We start from the raw sequence: 21,802 nt of genomic DNA on the forward strand, positions 1-21,802 counted from the left end.
ATATGTGCCACATTTTCTTCATCCAGTCTATCATTGATGGGCATCTGGGTTGGTTTCAAGTCTTTAAAGCAACACTAGATTTTAATAACTATAGCAAATTTTTTTGACAGGGACTAAAAAAGCCTAAGATATCCTAGGAAAAGAAGCAAACCCCACAGTAAAAATAACTAAAGAAAAGCAACAACTGCCCAGTACTTTATGCTTTTCTGTAAAGGATTACTCATACAGGGCTAAAATAACAATTCAAGCATCAAAATAGACAGCTGGGCGTGGTGGCTCACATCTGTAATCCCAACACTTTGGGAGGCCAAGGCAGGCAGATCACTTGAGGTCAGGAGATCGAGACCAGCCTGGGCGACAGAGTGAAATCCTGTCTCTATTAAAAATACAAGAATTGGCTGGGCGCAGTGGTTCATGGCTGTAATCCCAGAACTTTGGGAGGCCGAGGCGAGTGGATAATCTGAGGTCAGGAGTTCAAGACCAGCCTGACCAATATGGTGAAACCCCATCTCTAGTAAAAACACAAAAATTAGCTGGGTATGGTGGCAGGCGCCTGCAGTCCCAGCTACTCGGGAGGCTGAGGCAGGAGAATTACTTGAACCTGGGAGGCAGAGGTTGCAGTGAGCCGAGATTGTGCCACTGCACTCCAGCCTGGGCGACAAAGCAAGACTCAGTCTCAAAAAAAAAAAAAAAAAAAGAGGAAACTGAAGGCTTTGTACTCAGGTAAATCTTTGTACCTCCCTGGACTGACCTAAAAGATAGCTTACTCACATGGACTGGCATATTAAAATAATCAGACTTAAAATTATCTGCCATCTCTCCAAAGCTCTGAAGTGTATACTCTCGTACAGCTTGTTCAAATCCAAAGGCTTCTCGAGGTTTGCTACATTCCTGGAAAGAAAAAATATGTAAGATTAACTCACTGAAACTAAACTGAAGAAAGCTTTAAGGCTCTTAGTTACTAACTTCTTTGATCATTTCCCTAGGTAAAGTAAATCCAGTCAACCCTAGACAACAAAACAAATATCAGCTACTTACAATACCGTATCAGGAAGTTATTTTCTAGAGCCTCAACTTCACTGTCACAGCCTTCTAATAGGAAGGTAGTACTAAGATGGCTTTAGATCCAGAGGTAGCATTAAGTTCTGGCACTAAGACAAGCATCTAAAGGACTACTGACTTGGAATCATGCCTAGGGATGCCTAACATTCTTGGCATACCCAGTGGTTTTGGCCATGGAGGAAACAAATGTTCATGGAGGAAGGAAAGGTAATGGATAAGGGGATAGCCACTGGATTGTGAGGACATCAGACTAAGAGGATAGTTTGTTCACACTGCCAATCACTATGACCAATGTCTTAACACAAATACTCACTTAGAGTAGAACTGCCTCTGAATCTTTCAACCTGGAGAATAGTAAATAAGTGATAATTCAAAGGCCATAAAAGACCTTTGAATGCATTTACATACACCCAGCCAACTCCTTCTCTTTAATGTCCTATCACAGCATTTTGTTAAAATAAGTAAACAGACAAGGCATTTCACCACAATGACAACACTGTAAGCTTTCACTAAGAAAAATTTAGCACAGTCAAGTAAAAATTGGGGCAAGCTAAAAGATACCATCAGGGCCCGGCACAGTGGCTCGTGTCTGTAATCCCAGCACTTTGGAAGGTCAAGGCAGGTGGACCACTTGAGTCCAGGAGTTTAGACCAGCCTGGCCAACATGGTAAACCTTGTCTCTACAAAAAATACAAAAATTAGCTGGGCGTGGTGGCATACATCTGTAGGGAGGCTGGGCTGGGAGTATCACCTGAGCCCAGAAGCCAGAGGCTGCAGTGAGCTGAGACCGCGCCACTGCACTGCAGACTGAGTGAGAGGCTGTAGACCCTATCTCAAAAAAGTAAATAAATAAATACTAAATAAAAGATACCGTCAGTTTATTTAATAGCATGAAATTGGATGCATAAATCCCAAGTTCTACAGCTTCATGTCGTTATACTTTTTTTAATTAATAGAGAAAAAACTATGTTTTTCTTCATTTTTATTGTTGCCCAGCAATATAAATATTCTAAGTCAAGTCTCATTATCTGCAGCAATAAACAGAATGACCTAACCAACAGTTAGAAAAAGAAATCTTTGAAAGGCAAGCTACCACAATACAATTGTTACATTTCCATTCAATACAGATATTTTAAGTCCTGGAAATTGGCCAGGCATGGTGGCTCAAGCCTGTAATCCCAGCACTCTGGGAAGCCGAGACAGGCAGATCACGAGGTCAAGAGACCGAGACTATCCTGGCCAACATGGTGAAACCATGGTCTCTACTAAAAATACAAAAATTAGCTGGGCGTGGTGGCTCGCGCCTGTAGTCCCAGCTACTTCGGAGGCTGAGGCAGGAGAATCACTTGAACCCGGGAGGTGGAGGTTGCAGTGAGCTGAGATCACACCATTGCATTCCAGCCTGGCGACAGAGTGAGACACCATCTCAAAAAAAAAAAAAAAAAAGTCCTGGAAATTTTAAACACTACATAATGAAGACAGAATGACAAAAGGAAACATATTTGGGAATATGTTTATATGTATGTGTATATGCATGTATTATTATTTTTAGTTAAAAAAGGATCCATAGAGGTTAGACGTGTACCTCGGCGACACATTTAGGACACCTCCAGTCTCCTTTGGGCACATCAGGTAGTGGAGGAATTAGACAAAATGTATGATAGCTGTCATCACATCCATCACACAAAAGCAATTTATCTTCATTGTTTCCCCGACCACAAAACATACAAACATAGAGATCAACCTGTTAAAAAAAAAAAAAATGAAAGTCTATTTTCTATAATAAATAATAAATTTTTACCAGGAACTCCTTAGCTGAAATAAACAAAATAATGCAACTGAAAAGTAAACATAACTTAAATCCTGAATGTCTATTTCAAGTAATTGTATTTAAACAGCTTTTCATAAAACTCCCTAAATTTCCTTCCAGAGTTTTTACAAGCAAGTTAATAGCAAGTTAATAAAGGTGTATCAAGTTGTTAGAATAAAGACTACAGGCCAGGCACAGTGGCTCACGCCTGTAATCCCAGCACTTTGGGAGCCACAGTGGGCAGATCACGAGGTCAGGAGATTGAGACCATGCTGGCTAACACAGTGAAACCCCGTCTCTACTAAAAATACAAAAAATTAGCCAGGCATGGTGGCAGGTGCCTGTAGTCCCAGCTACTCGGGAGGCTGAGGCAGGAGAATGGCATAAGCCCGAGAGGTGGAGCTTGCAGTGAGCCGAGATCGCACCACCGCACACCAGACTGAGCAACAGCAAGACTCCGTCTCAAAAAAAAAAAAAAGGAAAGACTACAAATCTAGGGCATTTGAAAATCAATTTACATGTATTTTTTAAAATACCATGTCCTTCTTCCCATATACAAATCCTCTTTGATAAAGAATGAATACTGAGACTGTCTATAATAGAACTCAACGACTTACACAGATTCATTTTCATGCTCTCACTTGGTTCCCCATAAGGTGTATGACTTACAGGAAGCAGCCTACGTATGTAGGACAGAGCCAGGTTAACAACATAAACAAAAGCTGTAACTTCACAGATGTGCCATCAAGTCTTCTAACCAAACGAGCTAACTAAACACATACCATGATATACCAGGATAGAAAGTGCAAAACTATAATAAAAATAAATCCTTTCCCTCCTGACAGACCCCAAAACACTTACAAAGTTAACAGAGAGAGTGCCTTTCCGTTGTCTCATTTGCATGTTAAATGCGTCTGACCTGTTGGTAACTTTTCGTCTTCGGGTGACCTCATCTTGAAATAAAAAGTTATACAATAATAGTAAAAACCAATGTTGAGAGCTTACTATGGACCAGACACTATTTAAAATTATTTAAATTAGTTAAAATCTTACAACTGTTTATCTAGAGGTAGATATACTATTTATTATCTCTCACTGAAGATGAAGAACCTGAGGTACAGCAAAGTTAGTAACTTGCTCAAAATCATACAGCAAGGCAGATTTAAGATTCTAATCCAGTCACGTAAGATCCAGAGAGCTTACCCATTAATGTTGTATGTGTATGCAGTACGTACTACATACAACCTGCAGGTATTACTTGGAGGAACTCCCAAATTAGGGACTAATTTCTAAGACTGTTGACAGCCAATACTATAATTACAAGAGTAACAAAAATAAAGTACTTAATTCTTAAAAAGGAAATATTATTATTACAATGTATTTAGTAAGTCTTATTACATGGGATGTTTTAAGAGAGATGGAACAATATTATTTAATCTTCTAGAGTTCAGTCCACTATCTGAATTGTATGACTTAACTACACATCTAAGTACACACAGTAATTAGTCTTTGTGACTGTAGCATTTCATTAAGTTCTCATATAGTCAAAACATATCCAGCCTAATCTTTGTTAAACAGTTTTATAATTGACATGTTACATAGAGAGAACAGTGGAACTTGATCTTTGCATGAGCAGTTCTACTGACAAAAAACTTCCAAACGTGAAGCCGAGAGTAACAGACTTACTGAAGAAAACAGTTTATTCAAATGAACTGACATAATATATCATGGGCAATTACTTTAAAAATTAAAATTACGGTTAGAATTTTAAAATTCTAAACTTCTCCCAGTGTATGTCGATACTAAGAGTTACAAGCTTTAGCTCACGAGGTAAGAACCATTAATTCCATCATTCTCTCATAAACCAGCCTTCAGAAACTGCAATAAATTTGTGTGTCATATATTACACAGAGAAGGAAAATCCTCTCTTCCAAAATCATAAAAATTCAACATAACATTGCTCTTCACACCTGAAATTTAAGAGATCTGGCATTTAAAAAGGCGATTTGCCTAGGAACCACATTGCAATTTTACAATTCTTAAGAAATTCCCAGCACAGACTGCAATTCAAGTATCATTTGAATTTTTTTACAATCATATTCTACCTTATCTCTTTTCATGATCAAATAACAAATTTTACCTTCTTTATCTTTTGTTCCCATTGCCAAGCCCACAACCTTGGGCCCAGCCCCAAAAATCTGAAGTTTCTTCAGTTCCGTGTTTCTACTCACATCTCCAGATTCTGACTAAAAAATAAGCAAAATTCACATTAGCATAATCATGCTGACTCATGCATTAATTTTTTTACCCAAGGAAAGTTTCAGAATCCTCTTCAACACGAAAGAACAAATTATTGGATTTCTTTTCTGTAAATCCACTCACTGCCTCATTACCACAGTTGAAAACGGTCACCAAAACACCATTCAACACCCAGATTCCTTTCCACAAAATAAAACTCATGTATGACTCATAAAAGCATAGTTCTCAAGCTGTCTAAAGACAGACACTGCTGGTTATCACACAATAGAAATCCCCACTTCTAACTTCCTACTGGACACCTGTATTTGATTAGAGGGCATCTCAGGACATGAACTGTGACTGTCCTAAGCCAATCACACTAACCTCATTTTTCTTTGTTGGTGATGACATTAAAAAATTGTACTGGAAGCCCCTGGGAAAGACTGCCATCTTCTAATAAAAGGCGGATGGCCAGACACAGTGGCTCACACCTGTAATCCCAACACATTGGAAGGCCAAGGCAGGTGATCATTTGAGCTCAGGAGTTACAGACCAGCCTGGACAACACAGGGGAGACCCCATCTCTACAAAAAGTACAAAAATTAGCCAGGCATGGTGGTGTGCATCTGTAGTCCCAGCTACTTGGGAGGCTGAGGCTGGAGATCACTTGAGTTTGAGAGGTTGAGGCAGTGAGGCGAGATCACGCTGCTGCACTCCACCCTGGGTGACAGACAAGCGAGACCCTGAATCAATCCATCAATGGGAAAGCTTCTCCCAGCCTGGGCAACATAGTGACCCCCGTTTCTACCAAAAAAAAAAAAAAAAATTAGCTGGGCATGGTGGCACGCACCTGAAGTCCTAGCTACCCAGGAGACTGAGGCAGGAAGATCACTTGAAGCCCTGGAGTTCAAGGCTGCAGCAAGCCATGATTGTTCTACCACACCCCAGCCTGGGTGACACAAAAAGACCCTGTCTTTAAAAAAAAAAAAAAAAAAAAAAGAGGAAAGCATCTTAAAGAATAAGTCCTTCTGGAGGCTGGGCACGGTGGCTCACGCCTGTAATCCCAGCACTTTGGGAGGCCGAGGCGGGCAGATCACAAGGTCAGGAGTTCTAAACCAGCCCGCCCAATATGGTGAAACCCCGTCTCTACTAAAAATACAAAAATTAGCCAGGCATGGTGGCGCACGCCTATAGTCCCAGCTACTTGGGAGGCTGAAGCAGAAGAATTACTTGAACCCAGGAGGTGGAGGTTGCAGTGAGCTGAGATTGCACCACTGCACTCCAGCCTGGGCAACAGAGCAAGACTCAGTCTCAAAAAAAAAAAAAAAAAGCCCTTTTGCCCCAACTCCCTTCCTTCCTGCTAAGGGACTCCGTCTGGTGAAAACATGGTGCTAGACTCTGCAACAGCCATACTACAACTGGGAGGAAATTTATCACCCACACACCGAAGAAAGCAAGGCAGAAAGATGGAAAGAGCCTGGGCCCTTCACCAATCCTAGAACTACTTACCTCTGAAAATCTTATGTAAAAATGTGTGCTTATGTGAAAAATTTGTTATTAATGTTAAAGCTACTAATACTTGTTTAATGTTTAAGTTCTAATACTTGAAAGTGAGAGCATCCTGACAGATTCTGGTATTCAATCTTGAATTAAGATTAACCATATTCTCTGAATATAGACTAATAGCCAAAATTTATTTTAAATGTGTAAATAAATAAAGAATAAGCATAAAAATAACCCAGGATAAAATACAGACTACTTTATAAGTCTGTGGTTACATAACAAATGATGTATGCAATCTAGACTAATAAAAGATCATATAAGTACAAAACCTAAATGCCATTTCAATATTTATCTTTAAACTTTTGTAGACTGATTTGGTTACACTAACCAACTTCTACTGTTAGTCGAACAATAAATATAACACTACACATTCTTTACCATTATTAAAGCAGAGTATATAACAATAAAGCTGATATATGTTGAGTAAATAGTATATGCCATATCTAAGTACTTTAATCAATTAGTCCTTACAACAACCTTTTCAGAAAAGCAATAAAGGTCCAAAAAGTAGAATAAAACAGCATTCTTTGATCTAAAACTCAAAATAACAAAATTAAAAAGGACCTTCCACCTGAACATTTTAACTCTCTACTTAAAAAATAACAAAGGCCAGGCATGATGACTCACACTTGTAAATCCCAGCACTTTGGGAGGCTGAGGCGGGTGGATCACAAGGTCCGTAATTCAAGACCAGCCTGGACAATATGGTGAAACCCTGCTTCTACTAAAAATACAAAAATTAGCCACACATGGTGGCAGGTGCCTATAATCCCAGCTACTCACAAGGCTGAGGCAGGGAACTGCTTGAACCCAGAAGGCAGACATTGCAGTGAGCTGAGATCATGCCACTGCACTCCAGCCTGGGCGACAGAGCAAGACTCCATCTCAAAAAAATAAATAAATAATAAAAAATTAAAAAAAACAATAAAAAGACTACATATTAGATCTCTAGAACAAATTAAAGCAGTGATCACAGGAAATTTTACAGTCTTAAACACTTCAATAAAAACAAAAGAATAAAATTAAACTCCCAACTCACAACACTAGGAAAAAACTAGAAGATAAACCAAAAGAACTGTGGTGCTGGATTAGAGCTGGACTAGAGTGTGAATGCAAAATATCAAGTCATCACTTTTTAAAAATTTATTTTCTAGCCCTGACCATTTAAAAGAGCCTAGAAGCAATGACATCCCAGTGGGAACAAGCACACCATGTGCTCACATCATGGTTTCTAAATACCATTTCAAATACATAAATGAACCAGGATACCTAGGAAAAACTTCAGACATAATAGCAGCCAGCACTTGTTTAAAGATTGGACATGGCATATAGGGAAATAAAGAAATCAAGGAGTTTGATTCATTTGATTCATTCAAAAGCTTTTACAGCTGGGCACAGTGGCTCATGCCTGTAATCGCAGCACTTTGGGAGGCTAAGGCAGGCAGATCACTCGAGCCCAGGAATTTGAGACCAACCTGGGCAACACGGCAAAACCCTGTCTCTACAAACATACAAAAATTAGCTGAGTGGTGGTATGTACTTATGGTCCCAGCTACCTGGGAGGCTGAGGTGGGAGGATGGCTTTAGCCCAGGAGGCAGAGGTTGCGATTAACCAAGACTGCGCCACTGCACTCCAGCCTGGGTGACAGAGCCACACACTGCCTCAAAAAAAAAAAAAGGGTGGGGGGGAGTGGGAGGGAAGGAGGAAGGGATGAAGGGAAGAAGGGAGGGAGGGAGGAAGGGAGGCAAGGAGGGAGGGAGGGAGGAAGGGAGGCAAGGAGGGAGGGAGGGAGGAAAGGAGGGAGGGAGGAGACAAGGAAAGAAGGAAGAGGTGATAATACATTATCTTTCAGATGTATTGAATTTGGCATAACCATGCTGTAGCCAATAAGGAGTACACATGTATACATACACACACCCCTGATGAAAAGAAAAGGATGGATTTGGGCCGGGTGTGATGGCTCACACCTATAATCCCAGCACTTTGGGAGGCTGAGGCAGGCAGATCACTTCAGGCCAGTTTGAGACCAGCCTGGCCAAAATGGTGAAACCCTGTCTCTACTAAAAATATAAAAAATGAGCCAGGCATAGTGGCATGTGCCTGTAATCCCAGCTACTCAGGAGGCTGGGGAAGGAGAATCGTTTGAACCCAGGAGGCAGAGGTCACAGTGAGCCAAGATCATGCCACTGCACTCCAGCCTGGGAGTTACAGCAAGACTCTGTCTTAAAAAAAAAAAAGACAAGATTTGAGAGTTCTGAGCATTACAGGCAGTACTTGAAATCACATGCAGATGAGACAGCTAAGGAGAGTGAAGATAGAAAAGGACCAAAGATACAAAATAAAGGGAAGAGAGAAGAAGAGATAACAAAGATGACTAAGGAGTGGTCAGAATATAAGGAGGAAAACCAGAAGAGAGAGGTATCACACAAATGAAAGAAAAATCAAGTTAATCTAAATTTCAAGGACAGGAGTCACCAACCACATTAAACATACACATGACCAGAGATCAATTAAGATATGAAATGAAAAGGACAATCTCAGAATTTGACAATTAAAAACTCAGTGGTAACTTGGACAGTGCAGTTTCAATAAAATTACTTAGCTCAAAGTTAGATTATAGAGTATAAAAACTAAACAGATGTTGAGGAAACTGAGACAATAAAGACTATTTGTCAAGAAACTTCTGTGTGAAAAGAGGCAAGGATAAGGCATCATGTAAGAAGAGGGCTTTTATGTTTAAGATGATAGAGACTTAAATACATATTGGGAGGAATGGAATTCAACAGACAGAGTAGGTGGGAGAGAAAGATTTCTCAGTATGCTGAAATCACTAAAGATGCCAGAAGGGATGGAAGAGGAGGGATTATCCTTGAAGAGAAAGGTACACTTTGCCCACAGAGATAGACAAAGTATGAATACCAGTAGTTTTGTGTACGGGGCAAGAAGCTGAAGTTCTACCAGAAAGCCTTTAGTTTCTTTCTGAAATAGAAAACTAGGAATGAACGACAGACATTCAACAGAATAATTAAGTACAAATTAGGAGTTGAAAAAATTCTTAATTTCAAATCCTGAAATAGCTTATCAACCAATCTGAATACAGTGACAACTATCACAAAGGGTAAAAGCATTCCATGCAGCACCCCCCTCCATTTTTTTTGGAGACGGAGTCTTGCTCTGTCGCCCAGACTGGAGTGCAGTGGCGCGATCTTGGCTCGCTGTAAGCTCCGCCTTCCAGGTTCATGCCATTCTCCTGCCTTAGCCTCCCAAGTAGCTGGGACTACAGGTGCCCACCACCACGCCTGGCTAATTTTTTGTATTTTTAGTAGAGACGGGATTTCACCGTGTTAGCCAGGATGGTCTTGATCTCCTGAACTCGTGATCTGCCCACCTCAGCCTCCCAAAGTGCTAGGATTACAGGCGTGAGCCACCATGCCCGGCCTGTAGTCCCCATTTTTATAATAAAGAAAAGCATTAGGAATAGGCAAGACATCTTCATGGTTTCAAGGTGAACATCAAAAAAAATTTCATCACAAGCTGGTGATTGGTTAGATGGACAGGAGCAATTGGGGCAACTCTTCAAAGCAGAATCACCATGTCAAAGGGACTAGCAATCAGTGTTTACCCAAATCATTGTATACCCAAAGATGATCAGAACTTCTGAGACCAATCACGCTAATAAAAATGACTTAATGACTAAACCAGAGTTTACTAATTCATAATGAGGTTATCACTTTCCAATGAATTTCCATGAAAGTCACATTCCTATCCAGGATACCTACCTTTCTACTTTCAAAAGGTACCTAAGAAGCTGAGTATTCAGAAAACATAAACTCAGAAAAAGAAAGGCAGAAATGGCATAACGGAGAGATAGTCCCTGATCTGTAGAAAAGCAAGATGAAGTATTAATAGTCTGCCTCTCCAGACCTCTCCTCTACACAACCCCAGATTCAGTGTCTCTTGTTAACAGCAGTTTTATCCTGCTTCTCTGACACCCACTTTTGATGCTAATCATTCCCATCTCTATACTACATTGTTTCCTTAAACGTTAAAATCAATGATTAGGATTCCGTGAAGGTGCTTTTCCTGTCTATCTATATGTTAACGTACATGGATTAAATCTTAGGAGTTCTAAGGGCACCTCACTTTCTCAGTCTCCAAACTTGTCTTTACTAAAAAACTTAAAAGACCACAGAGAAAAGGAAACAGGGGTTTGAAAGAGAAGCAAAGCTTGGGGAAAAAAAAGAAAAGAAAGAAAGAAAAGGAAGAAATAAACAGGGGAAGGGGGGAATCAGACAAAAAATAAATTAGGGCATTTTTCTTCTGATGTATTAGGCTTTGAAATTATTTTAGGTTACATGAACACTGCAGTAGTTAAACTGGAATGGCTCAGACACTAAGAAATTTATACTCTGGTTTTTAAAGGAATGGCAGGTGAAAAATAAAACCACATTTTCCTATTCATCTCACTTCTGCTAACCATAAAAATAAAATGCACTAGAATTCACCAGCATGTCTATAAAATTGGCACTACAGTATCCGGGGTCACCCTCTGATTTGTCATCCCTGTCAAAAACTACTAAAAAATTAACAAAGAACTTTCTAAATCAAATTACGCCACATTTCACAATTTATTCTCCATTCATCTCAAAGGTAAATGAAAAATATGGCTCAAGGTTTAAAGAACAACAGTATATGAGTGGCCTCCCGTGACCAGGTAACTGTTCCACAGAGTTCATGCATTTAAAACTCCCATGAAAAATGGCCCATGAGCCAGGCACAGCAGCGCATACCAACCAGCAATACTCAAGAGGCGGAGGCAAGAGGATCACTTGAGCCAAGGAGTTCAAGGCTAGCCTGGGCAACATCAGGAGACTACATCTTTATTTAAAAATTTAAAAAAGCCCAAGACATTGATACCTGAGACTTCACACGTCTTGTTCTCTTCGGCAGAATGTTCATTCTTGTGCCTGGCTCTGGGGAAGTTTGGGTATCAGTGCTGAGAACCTCAGGCTCCACTTTTTCTTTAAGATCTAAATTAGGCATCTGCACACCCTAAAAGATCAGAGCACAGAAAGAGAGCAGGTTCGCTGATAAGAAATCATGCTGGAGAATCAGTGTAAAAGTAATAAATTGCCAATGAATCCCTAAAACTAGACCGCAATTATTTCTCAAACTGACATACAGCTATCCCTACCAAAATCCTGGCAGGCTTTTTGTTGTTGTTAAAATTGAAAGCCGATCCTAAAATTTATTTGGAAATATAAGTTGTTTAGAAATTTTGAAAAAGAACAAAAAACTTACACTACTGAATATCAACATTTACCATAAAGCTACAGTACTCAAGACAATGTAGTACTGGTTTTAGGGTAGACATATAAATCAGTGCAACAAAAACAGAGTTCAGAAATAAACCCACACATTTATGGTCAACTGATCTCCAACAATGGTGGTGAGCTAAATCCGTGGGAAAAGGATAGCCTTTTAAACAAATGGTGCTGGTACTACTCAATATTCATATACCCCCTTCCCCACCAAAAAATAAACTTACATCTTCACCTCATACTATACACACAAAAAAAGCCTCAAAATGCATCACTGACCAAAATATAAAAGCCGAAATTGTAAAATTTCTACATTAAAGCAAAGAAGAAAATCTTTGTGACCTTGGAAAAGATTTCTTAAATATGACACCAAAAGCACAATCCATAGAAGGAAAAAAGAAATAAAAAAACGGTTCTTCAAAAAGTCACCAGTACAAAAATGAAAAGATAACAGACTAGGAGAAAATATCCGCAAATCATTTACCTGATAAAGGAGTTGTACACAAACTGTATAACAAATTCACAAGTATAAGACAAACAACCCAATTAAAAAAAGATCTGAACAGACACTTCACCAAGATATACAAATGTTTAATATGAATATGAAAATAGGCACATCACTAGTCATTAGAGAAATGCAAATTAAAACCACAATAAGGTATCACTATACAACTAACTAGAATGGCTATAATTAAAAAAACTGACAATACCAAGTGTTGACCAGGATGTGGAAAAACTAGAAGCCTCTACATTACTGGTGGGAAAGTAAAATGATTCAGCCATTTTGTAAAACAACTTGGCAGTCCTTAAAAATTTACACAGGCCGGGTGCGGTGGCTCACGCCTATAATCTCAGCACTTTGGGTGGCCAAGGCAGGCGGATCACTTGAAGTCAGGAGTTCAAGACCAGCCTGGCCAACATGATGAAACCCTGTCTCTACTAAATATACAAAAATTAGCTGGGGGTGGTAGCATGCACCTGTAGTCTCAACTACTCTACTCAGGAGGCTGAAGTAGGAGAATCACTTGAAACCGGGAGGCGGAGGCTGCAGTGAGCCGAGTTCACGCTACTGCACTCCAGCCTGGGCAACACAGCAAGATTCCACCTCAAAAAAAAAAAAAATTTACACATAAACGGCCGGGTGCGGTGGCTCACACCTGTAATCCCAGCACTTTGGGAGGCCGAGGTGAGTGGATCACGAGGTCAGGAGATCGAGACCATCCTGGCTAACATGGTGAAACTCCGTCTCTACTAAAAATACAAAAAATTCTGTGGGCGTGGTGGCGGGCACCTGTAGTCCCAGCTACTCGGGAGGCTGAGGCAGGAGAATGGTGTGAGCCCAGGAGGCGGAGCTTGCAGCGAGCCGAGATCGCGCCACTGCACTCCAGCCTGGGCGACGGAGTCTCGTCTCAAAAAAAAAACAAAAAAACAAAAAAAAAAATTTACACATAAACTTACCATATAACCCAGCAATTCCATTCCCAAGTACCTACCCAAGAGAAATGAAAACATATGTCCACTCAAAGACTTGTCTATGAATATTCATAGCATTATTCATAATATCCATAAACCGGAAACAATCTAAAACTCCATCAACTGGTAAATGGATAAACAAAATGTAGTATATCCATCCAATGGCATATTATTCAGCCATAAAAATAAAGTACTGACACATGCTATAGCATGGCTGAACTTTTTTTTTTGAGACAGGGTCTCACTCTGTCACCCAGGCTGGAGTGCAGTGGCACGATCTCAGCTTACTGCAACCTCCATCTCCCAGGCTGAAGCAATCATCCTACCGCAGTCTCTGGAGTAGCTGGGACCACTGGCGCACACCACCATACCTGGCTAATTTTTCGTATTTTTAGTAGAGACAGGGTTTCACCATGATGCCCAGGCTGGTCTCAAACTTCTGGCCTCAAACGATCCACCCACCTCAGCCTCCCACAGTGCTGAGATTACAGGCATTAGCCACCGCATCCAGCCAACATGGCTGAACTCTGAAAACATTAGGCTAAGTGAAAAAAGCCAGACACAAAATCATATTGTATGATTACATCTAGGTGAAAGTTCTAGAAAAGACAAACTACAGAGCCAGAAAGCGGGTCAGGAATTGCCTGTGTGTCGGGGTGGTACAGGAACCAACTACAAATGAACAAGAGAATTTTGGGGGCTAGTGGAAGTGCTCTAAAACTGGATCACAGTGATCGCTGCATAAATGTAGAAATGTATTAAAGCTTACCAACGGTGCACCCACAAAGGGTGAATTCTATGGTATATAAATCATAACTAACAAAGCTGTTTTAGAAAAATTCATGAAACAAACAGGACTTTTTCAAAAAGTTTCAGTCATAAAGGTTTATTTTAAATAAATAAGAAAACATTCTTCATTTCCATTATTCTTTATCTTGTAAACCATCAAAAACAGCTATGATTTTTACACTATGATATACACTTTGCTTCCCCAAATTTTGGTGCCGGCTAACTTGGGTTAAACACAGTCTAAAGTTTGTACTTGGGCAAACTGGATTTATCAACTTTTTCTAAAAAGAATAATGCATCTCACCATAAGGCTCACACCAGACTGGAAAAGCTCATATGGGTAGAGAATTCTTTCATAATGTGACTTCAAAAGAGACCCAGTTCCTTTTCCTGGCAGATATCCCAAGCGACTACCCACTTTAGACCATTTCTTCTCTTTGGTGACCATTTCAAAACCTCCTTTGCTGGCAACAATCTGAAAAGAAAGTAAAAGTTGCTTAGAGAAAAAAGGCAAATTCAAGCATCCTGACTCTTAAGTCTTGTCTACTAAATAGAAAAATTATTCAGGGCTTAAATTTCAAATTTCCTTTCAATGAGTATCTAACCAAACTGACACTTGTCAACATTTAGAGTAAGAAATAGAAACAATGCTTTTCAGAGGTTTAAAATGTAATTAACACTATGCCTACCTTCAAACCAAGCATTCAAAAATATTTAATGAATACTCTGTACAGTACGCACTGTGAGAAAACTAAACACATGTACAGACAGACTACCTACTTAAGGAACTCACAATATGAAATAAGAATAAAAACAGATAAAAAATAGATATGAAAATAAATGTTATATAATACAAAATAAACATAAATCCTGAAATTAGAAATAACCAAGTAACTTACAGAACTTAACAAAAACGTCAATCAAACCATGAATACAGAGGACAGTTGTGAAAAACAGGCTATAATTTTTCAAAAGGGCAAGAGTTTTATATGGAAGATTATAAAGGAACACTGAGAAAAGATTAGGTTGCAGTAGATTTACCGATACGGAGTACAGAATATATTAAGGTAGAAAACGATGAGATAAATTGGCTAACTTGGCTGAATGGTCACATCAAGCCAGGCACTCTACAGAATACATATTTCAAAGCTCCTTAACGTCCAGGAGCTGTTATTATACATCTCTTAGGCTCTAAAATACAGTCATGCACTGCATAACATTTTGGTCAAATATAGACCGCATATATGACAGTGCTCCCATAAGATTATAATACCATATTCTTACTGAACCTTTGTGTTTAGATACATACACAAATACTTACCATTGTGTTACACTGCCTACAGTATTCAGTAGAGTAACAGGCTGTACACCTTTAGGTCTAGGAGCAACAGGCTATACCACATAGCCTAGGTGTGCAGTAGGCCATACCATCTGGGTTTGTATAAGTACATTCTATGTTTGCACAATAATGAAATCCTCATGTTTTTCAGAACATATCTCTGTCATTAAGTGACACGATTGTACAGGCAGTTTTCAAGTTCACTGAGAATAAAGGGGACTGTAACACAGTGTTCGAACTCAGTTTCTCCTATTTGATTGAGTATATACTACTGTATCTTACTACATAAAAAAAAAGTTAAAGCCAGGCATAGTGGCTCACATCTGTAATTCTAACACTTTGGGAGGCCAAGGCAGGAGGATCACTTGAGCCCAGGAGTTTCAAACCATGCTGGACAATATAGTGAGGTCCCCATCTCTACAAAAAAATTTAAAAATTAGCTGGGCAGGTCAGGCAGGGTGGCTTATGCCTGTAATCCCAGGACTTTGGGAGGCAGAGCTGGGCAAATAGCCTGAGCTCAGGAGTTCAAGAGCAGCCTGCGCAACATAGTGAAACCCCATCTCTTCTAAAAAAATATACAAAGAATTAGCCAGACGTGGTGGTGCACACCTATAATCCCAGCTACTCAGGAGGCTGAGGCCCAAGAATCACTTGAACCCAGGAGGCAAAGGTTGCAGTTAGCTGAGATTGTGCCACTGCACTCCAGCCTGGACAGTAGAGTGAGACTCCATCTCCAAAAAAAAAAAATTAACCAGGCAGGTGGTGTACCTGTAGTTCCCAGCTACCTGGGAGGCCAAGGCAGGAGGATCAGTTGAACCCAGGAGATCAAGGCTGCAGTGAGCCATGATCACACCCCTGCACTCTGGCCTGGCTGATCCTGTCTCAAGTGACCCTGTCTCAAAAAAAAAAAAAAAGTTAAAAGTTAAACATAAAATTACCATATGATGCTGCAATTTCACTTCTAGGTATATACTCAAAGAACTGAAAGGAGGGACTCAAACAGATTCTTTCACACCAATGTTCACAGCAGCAATACTCTTGAGAGTCAAAACAGAACTAACCCAAAAGTTTATCAATAGATAAATGAATAAACGAAATGTAGTATAATAAAATACAATGGAATATTATTCTGCCTTAGAAAGTTCTGATACATCCCAAATATGAATGAATTTTGAAAATCTAAAATAAGCCAGAGACAAAATGATGACTACTGTATAATTCCATTTATATAAGCTACATAGAGTAAGCAAATTCATAGAGACAGAAAGCATAATAGAAGTTGCCAGGAGTGGTGGAAGGGAGAAGTCCTGGAACTATATAGTGGTGATAACTGTACAACACTGTAAATGTACTTAATGCCACTCAACTGTGTATTTTTAAATGTTGATGCTACATATACAATTTTTTAAAAAAAGATGAAAAGAAGACTCGAGCCAGACTGCCAGTATTCAAATTTCAGTTCTGTCACTTAATAGTTATATGACCTTGGCCAGGCGTCATGGCTCACGTCTGTAATCCCAGCACTTTGGAGGCTGAGGCAGGAGGATCACCTGAGGTCAGCAGTTCGAGACCAGCCTGGCCAACATGGTGAAACTCCGTCTCAACTAAAAATAGCAAAAATTAGCCAAGCATGGTGGTGCACACCTATCATCCCAGCTACTAGGGAGGCTGAGGAAGGAGAATCGCTTGAACCCAGGAGGAGGAGGTTGCAGTGAGCCAGATTGCACCACTGAACTCCAGCCTGGGCAAGAGCGAGACCCTGTCTCAAGGAAAAAACAAACAGACAAAAAACAGTTACATGACCCTGGCAAAGTTACATACCTTGCAATTCAATTTCCTCACCATCATCAAAATAGTAACAACGGTGCCTACACCTCGTTATGAGGCTACTGTGAGGACAAATAAAATAAAATATGAAAAGCACCAGGATAAAGTACTATACCAATGTTGCTATATTATAAATGTCTATGAGTGTGGACAAATGGAGGAGAGGGTACACATACTAAAAATAAGTGAAGGAAATGTTGTCAACTCTTGTGCTTTATGATGTTATTATAAACAAAGATGAACCTATGGCCGAAGTACAATTTTCCTCTAGTGAATGATCTAAAAGCTTGGTAGAAACACAAATTCATATGCACAAGAGTTGAACACATCTCTTTAGTTCTTCAGCTCCTCCTATCACACCCTCAAAGAAGCCCTCTCTGTTCAAACAATCAGGGGAAAATTATACAGCGACAAAAATTATTTTTCAAAGTACAGAGAAAGACACAATGAAAATGGTTTAGATAGAGGGCTGTCTGGAAGCAACTGGATGGATTAGAGTGCCTTTCATTCAACAGGTAACTTTCAGTGCTTCTATACTGCCAGCTACTATTCTAGGTACCTGGGATACATTTATGAATAAAACAAAGATCTTTGTCCTCATGGAGCTTACATTCTAGTGGAGGAAGACAGACAATAAACAATGAACATAACATATAAATTTTGAAGTGATAAATATTGTAGAAAAAATTAAAAAGCAGTCAAGGGGCCTCCAGGTAACAGGGTAAAGATAATCTGAAGTATTAAACGATTGCAAAAAGCCTTATTATAAAGATGAAATCTAAGCAAAGACTTGAAAGGAGTGAAGTAGTTAACTAGCAGATATAAAGGGAACAGACAAAGCAAAGGTTCCAAGTCAGAAGCATGCCTAGAGTGTTTGAGGAAAATAAGGAAGCAAGTGTGGCTAAAGCAAAGTGAACGAGCAGGGAGAAGTAAAAGAACTCAGGGAGGCAACAGAAGCCCTCTTATCTTTACTATCCCATACAATAATCACTCTGACATAACAATCTGCTTTGTATTCAAAGCGTTTCAAGCTAAATTTCCATTAGTTATGATACACCTGCATGGATCCGGTCATGATGTCCCACCCAGTTCTGGTGATTAGTAGCAGCCAGGATATGGCCATGACAAAGGAATAAACTATCTCACAAAGAAAACAAAACCATTACTTTGGCTCCATGCATACAATACTCTAACAATCTAACCAAAAAACACACAAAACCTAATACCTGTTTTTCTTTGGCTGGCAGATTCAAAGATTATCATACATAATTTAAAAATACAAACCACGCCAGGCATAGTGGCTCATGCCTGTAATCCCAGTACTTTCGGAGGCCGAGGCAGGTGGATCACCTGAGGTCGAGAGTTCGAAACCAGCCTGGCCAACATGGTGAAACCCTGTCTCTACTAAAAATACAAAAATTAGCAGGGCGTGGTGGCAGGCACCTGTAATCCCAGTTACTTGGGAGGCTGAGGCAGGAGAATCACTTGAACCCAGGAGGCGGGGATTGCAGGGAGCTGGTTTCATGCCACCTCACTCCAGCCTGGGCAACACAGCAAGACTCTGTCTCAACAATAAATAAAAATTAAAAATAAAATATAAACCATTTACTCCAAACATTTGCCATGTACTATATCACAACACTGTCCCCAGAAATATCACTATGAACTATGCTCTATAAAAAGATACATGGCATGCACTTGAATTGAACACAATGAAGACAAGCTGTTTATCAAAACTTGACCAAAAAGTAGTATCGCTCAAGACCAAAACAGCTGGGAACAGAGACTTTTTTTTTTTTTTTAATTATACTTTAAGTTCTAGGGTAGTACATGTGCACAACGTGCAGGTTTGTTACATATGTATACGTGTGCCACGTTGGTGTGCTGCACACATTAACTCATCACTTACATTAGGTATATCTCCTAATGCTATCCCTCCCCACTACCCCCACCCTACGACAGGCCCCGGTGTGTGATGTTCACCTTCCTGTGTCCAAGTGTTCTCATTGTTCAATTCCCACCTATCAGTGAGAACATGCGGTGTTTGGTTTTCTGTTCTTGTGATAGTTTGCTGAGAATGATGGTTTCCAGCTTCATCCATGTCCCTGGAAAGGGCATGAACTCATCCTTTTTTATGGCTGCATAGTATTCCATGGTGTATATGTGCCACATTTTCTTAATCCAGTCTATCATTGATGGACATTTGGGTTGGTTCCAAGTCTTTGCTATTGTGAATAGTGCCACAATAAACATATGTGTGCATGTGTCTTTATAACAGCATGATTTATAATCCTTTGGGTATATACCCAGTAATGGGATGGCTGGGTCAAATGGTATTTCTAGTTCAATATCGTTGAGGAATCACCACACTGTTTTCCACAATGGTTGAACTAGTTTATAGTCCCACTAACAGTGTAAAATTGTTCCTATTTCTCCACATCCTCTCCAGCACCTGTTGTTTCCTGACTTTTTAATGATCACCACTCTAACTGGAGGGAGATGGTATCTCATTGTGGTTTTGATTTGCATTTCTCTGATGGCCAGTGATGAGCATGTTTTCATGTGTCTGTTGGCTGCACAGATGTCTGCTTTTGAGAAGTGTCTGTTCATATCCTTTGCCCACTTTATGATGGGGTTGTTTTTTTCTTGTAAATTTGTTTGAGTTCTTTGTAGATTCTGGATATTAGCCCTTTGTCAGATGAGTAGACTGCAAAAATTTTCTCCCATTCTGTAGGTTGCTTGTTTACTCTGATAGTAGTTTCTTTTGTTGTGCAGAAGTTCTTTAGTTTAATTAGATCCCGTTTGTCTATTTTGGCTTTTGTTGCCATTGCTTTTGGTGTTTTAGACATGAAGTCCTTGCCCATGCCTATGTCCTGAATGGTACTGCCTAGGTTTTCTAGGGTTTTTATGGTTTTAGGTCTAACATTTAAGTCTTTAATCCATCTTCAATTAATTTTTGTATAAGTTGTAAAGAAGGGATCCAGTTTCAGCTTTCTACATATGGCTAGCCAGTTTTCCCAGCACCATTAAATAAGGAATCCTTTCCCCATTTCTTGTTTTTCTCAGGTTTGTCAAAGGATGTGTGGTATTATTTCTGAAGGCTCTGTTCTGTTCCATTGGTCTCTATCTCTGTTTTGGTACCAGTACCATGCTGTTTTGGTTACTGTAGCCTTGTAGTATAGTTTGAAGTCAGGAAGCATGATGCCTCCAGCTTTGTTCTTTTGGCTTAGGATTCACTTGGCAATGCGGGCTCTTTTTTGGTTCCGTATGAACTTTAAAGTAGTTTTTTCCAATTCTGTGAAGAAAGTCATTGGTAGATTGATGGGGATGGCACTGAATCTATAAACTACCTTGGGCAGTATGGCCATTTTCACGATAATGATTCTTCTTATCCATGAGCATGGAATATTCTTCCATTTGTTTGTGTCCTCTTTTATTTCATTGAGCAGTGGTTTGTAGTTCTCCTTGAAGAGGTCCTTCACATCCCTTGTAAGTTGGATTCCTAGGTATTTTATTCTCTTTGAAGCAATTGTGAATCAGAGTTCACTCATGATTTGGCTCTCTGTTATTGGTGTATAAGAATGCTTGTGATTTTTGCACATTGATTTTGTATCCTGAGCCTTTGCTGAAGTTGCTTTTCAGCTTTAGGAGATTTTGGGCTGAGATGATGGGGTTTTCTAAATATACAGTCATGTCATCTGCAAACAGGGACAACTTGACTTCCTCTTTTCCTGATTGAATACCCTTTATTTCTTTTTCCTGCCTGACTGCCCTGGCCAGAACTTCCAACACTATGTTGAATAGGAGTGGTGAGAGAGGGCATCCCTGTATTGTACCAGTTTTCAAAGGGAATGCTTCCAGTTTTTGCCCATCCAGTATGATATTGGCTGTGGGTTTGTCATAAATAGCTCTTATTATTTTGACATACGTCCCATCAATACCTGATTTATTGAGAGTTTTTAGCATGAAGCATTGTTGAATTTTGTCAAAGGCCTTTTCTGCATCTATTGAGATAATCGTGTGGTTTTTGTCTTTGGTTCTGTTTATATGCTGGATTACGTTTATTGATTTGCGTATATTGAACCAGTCTTGCATCCCAGGGATGAAGCCCATTTGATCATGGTGGATAAGCTTTTTGATGTGCTGCTGGATTTGGTTTGCCAGTATTTTATTGAAGATTTTCGCATCGACGTTCATCAGGGATATTGGTCTAAAATTCTCTTTTTTTGTTGGGTCTCTGCCAGGCTTTGGTATCAGGATGATGCTGACCTCATAAAATGAGTTAGGGAGAATTCCCTCTTGTTCTATTGACTGGAATAGTTTCAGAAAGAATGGTACCAGCTCCTCCTTGTACATCTGGTAGAATTCGGCTGTGAATC

General features: G+C 39.7%; 1 protein-coding gene across 3 annotated transcripts in view; it reads right to left on the bottom strand.

Annotated features, from left to right (window-relative positions):
- KDM5A (lysine demethylase 5A) overlaps nucleotides 1–21,802 on the bottom strand; it is a 118,047-nt gene that overhangs the window by 78,025 nt on the left and 18,220 nt on the right. For all 3 annotated transcript variants that reach the window (XM_008973823.6, XM_055095209.2, XM_063593252.1), the window contains exons 4-9: nucleotides 14,562–14,732; nucleotides 11,592–11,726; nucleotides 5,013–5,118; nucleotides 3,734–3,825; nucleotides 2,648–2,806; nucleotides 772–891 (exon numbers count right to left, since the gene is read on the bottom strand). In XM_008973823.6, the coding sequence (XP_008972071.2) occupies nucleotides 772–891; nucleotides 2,648–2,806; nucleotides 3,734–3,825; nucleotides 5,013–5,118; nucleotides 11,592–11,726; nucleotides 14,562–14,732 (783 nt within the window). The remainder of the gene's footprint in view (nucleotides 1–771; nucleotides 892–2,647; nucleotides 2,807–3,733; nucleotides 3,826–5,012; nucleotides 5,119–11,591; nucleotides 11,727–14,561; nucleotides 14,733–21,802) is intronic.

Source organism: Pan paniscus, chromosome 10, assembly GCF_029289425.2.
Source record: "Pan paniscus chromosome 10, NHGRI_mPanPan1-v2.0_pri, whole genome shotgun sequence".
NCBI lineage: Eukaryota > Metazoa > Chordata > Mammalia > Primates > Hominidae > Pan > Pan paniscus.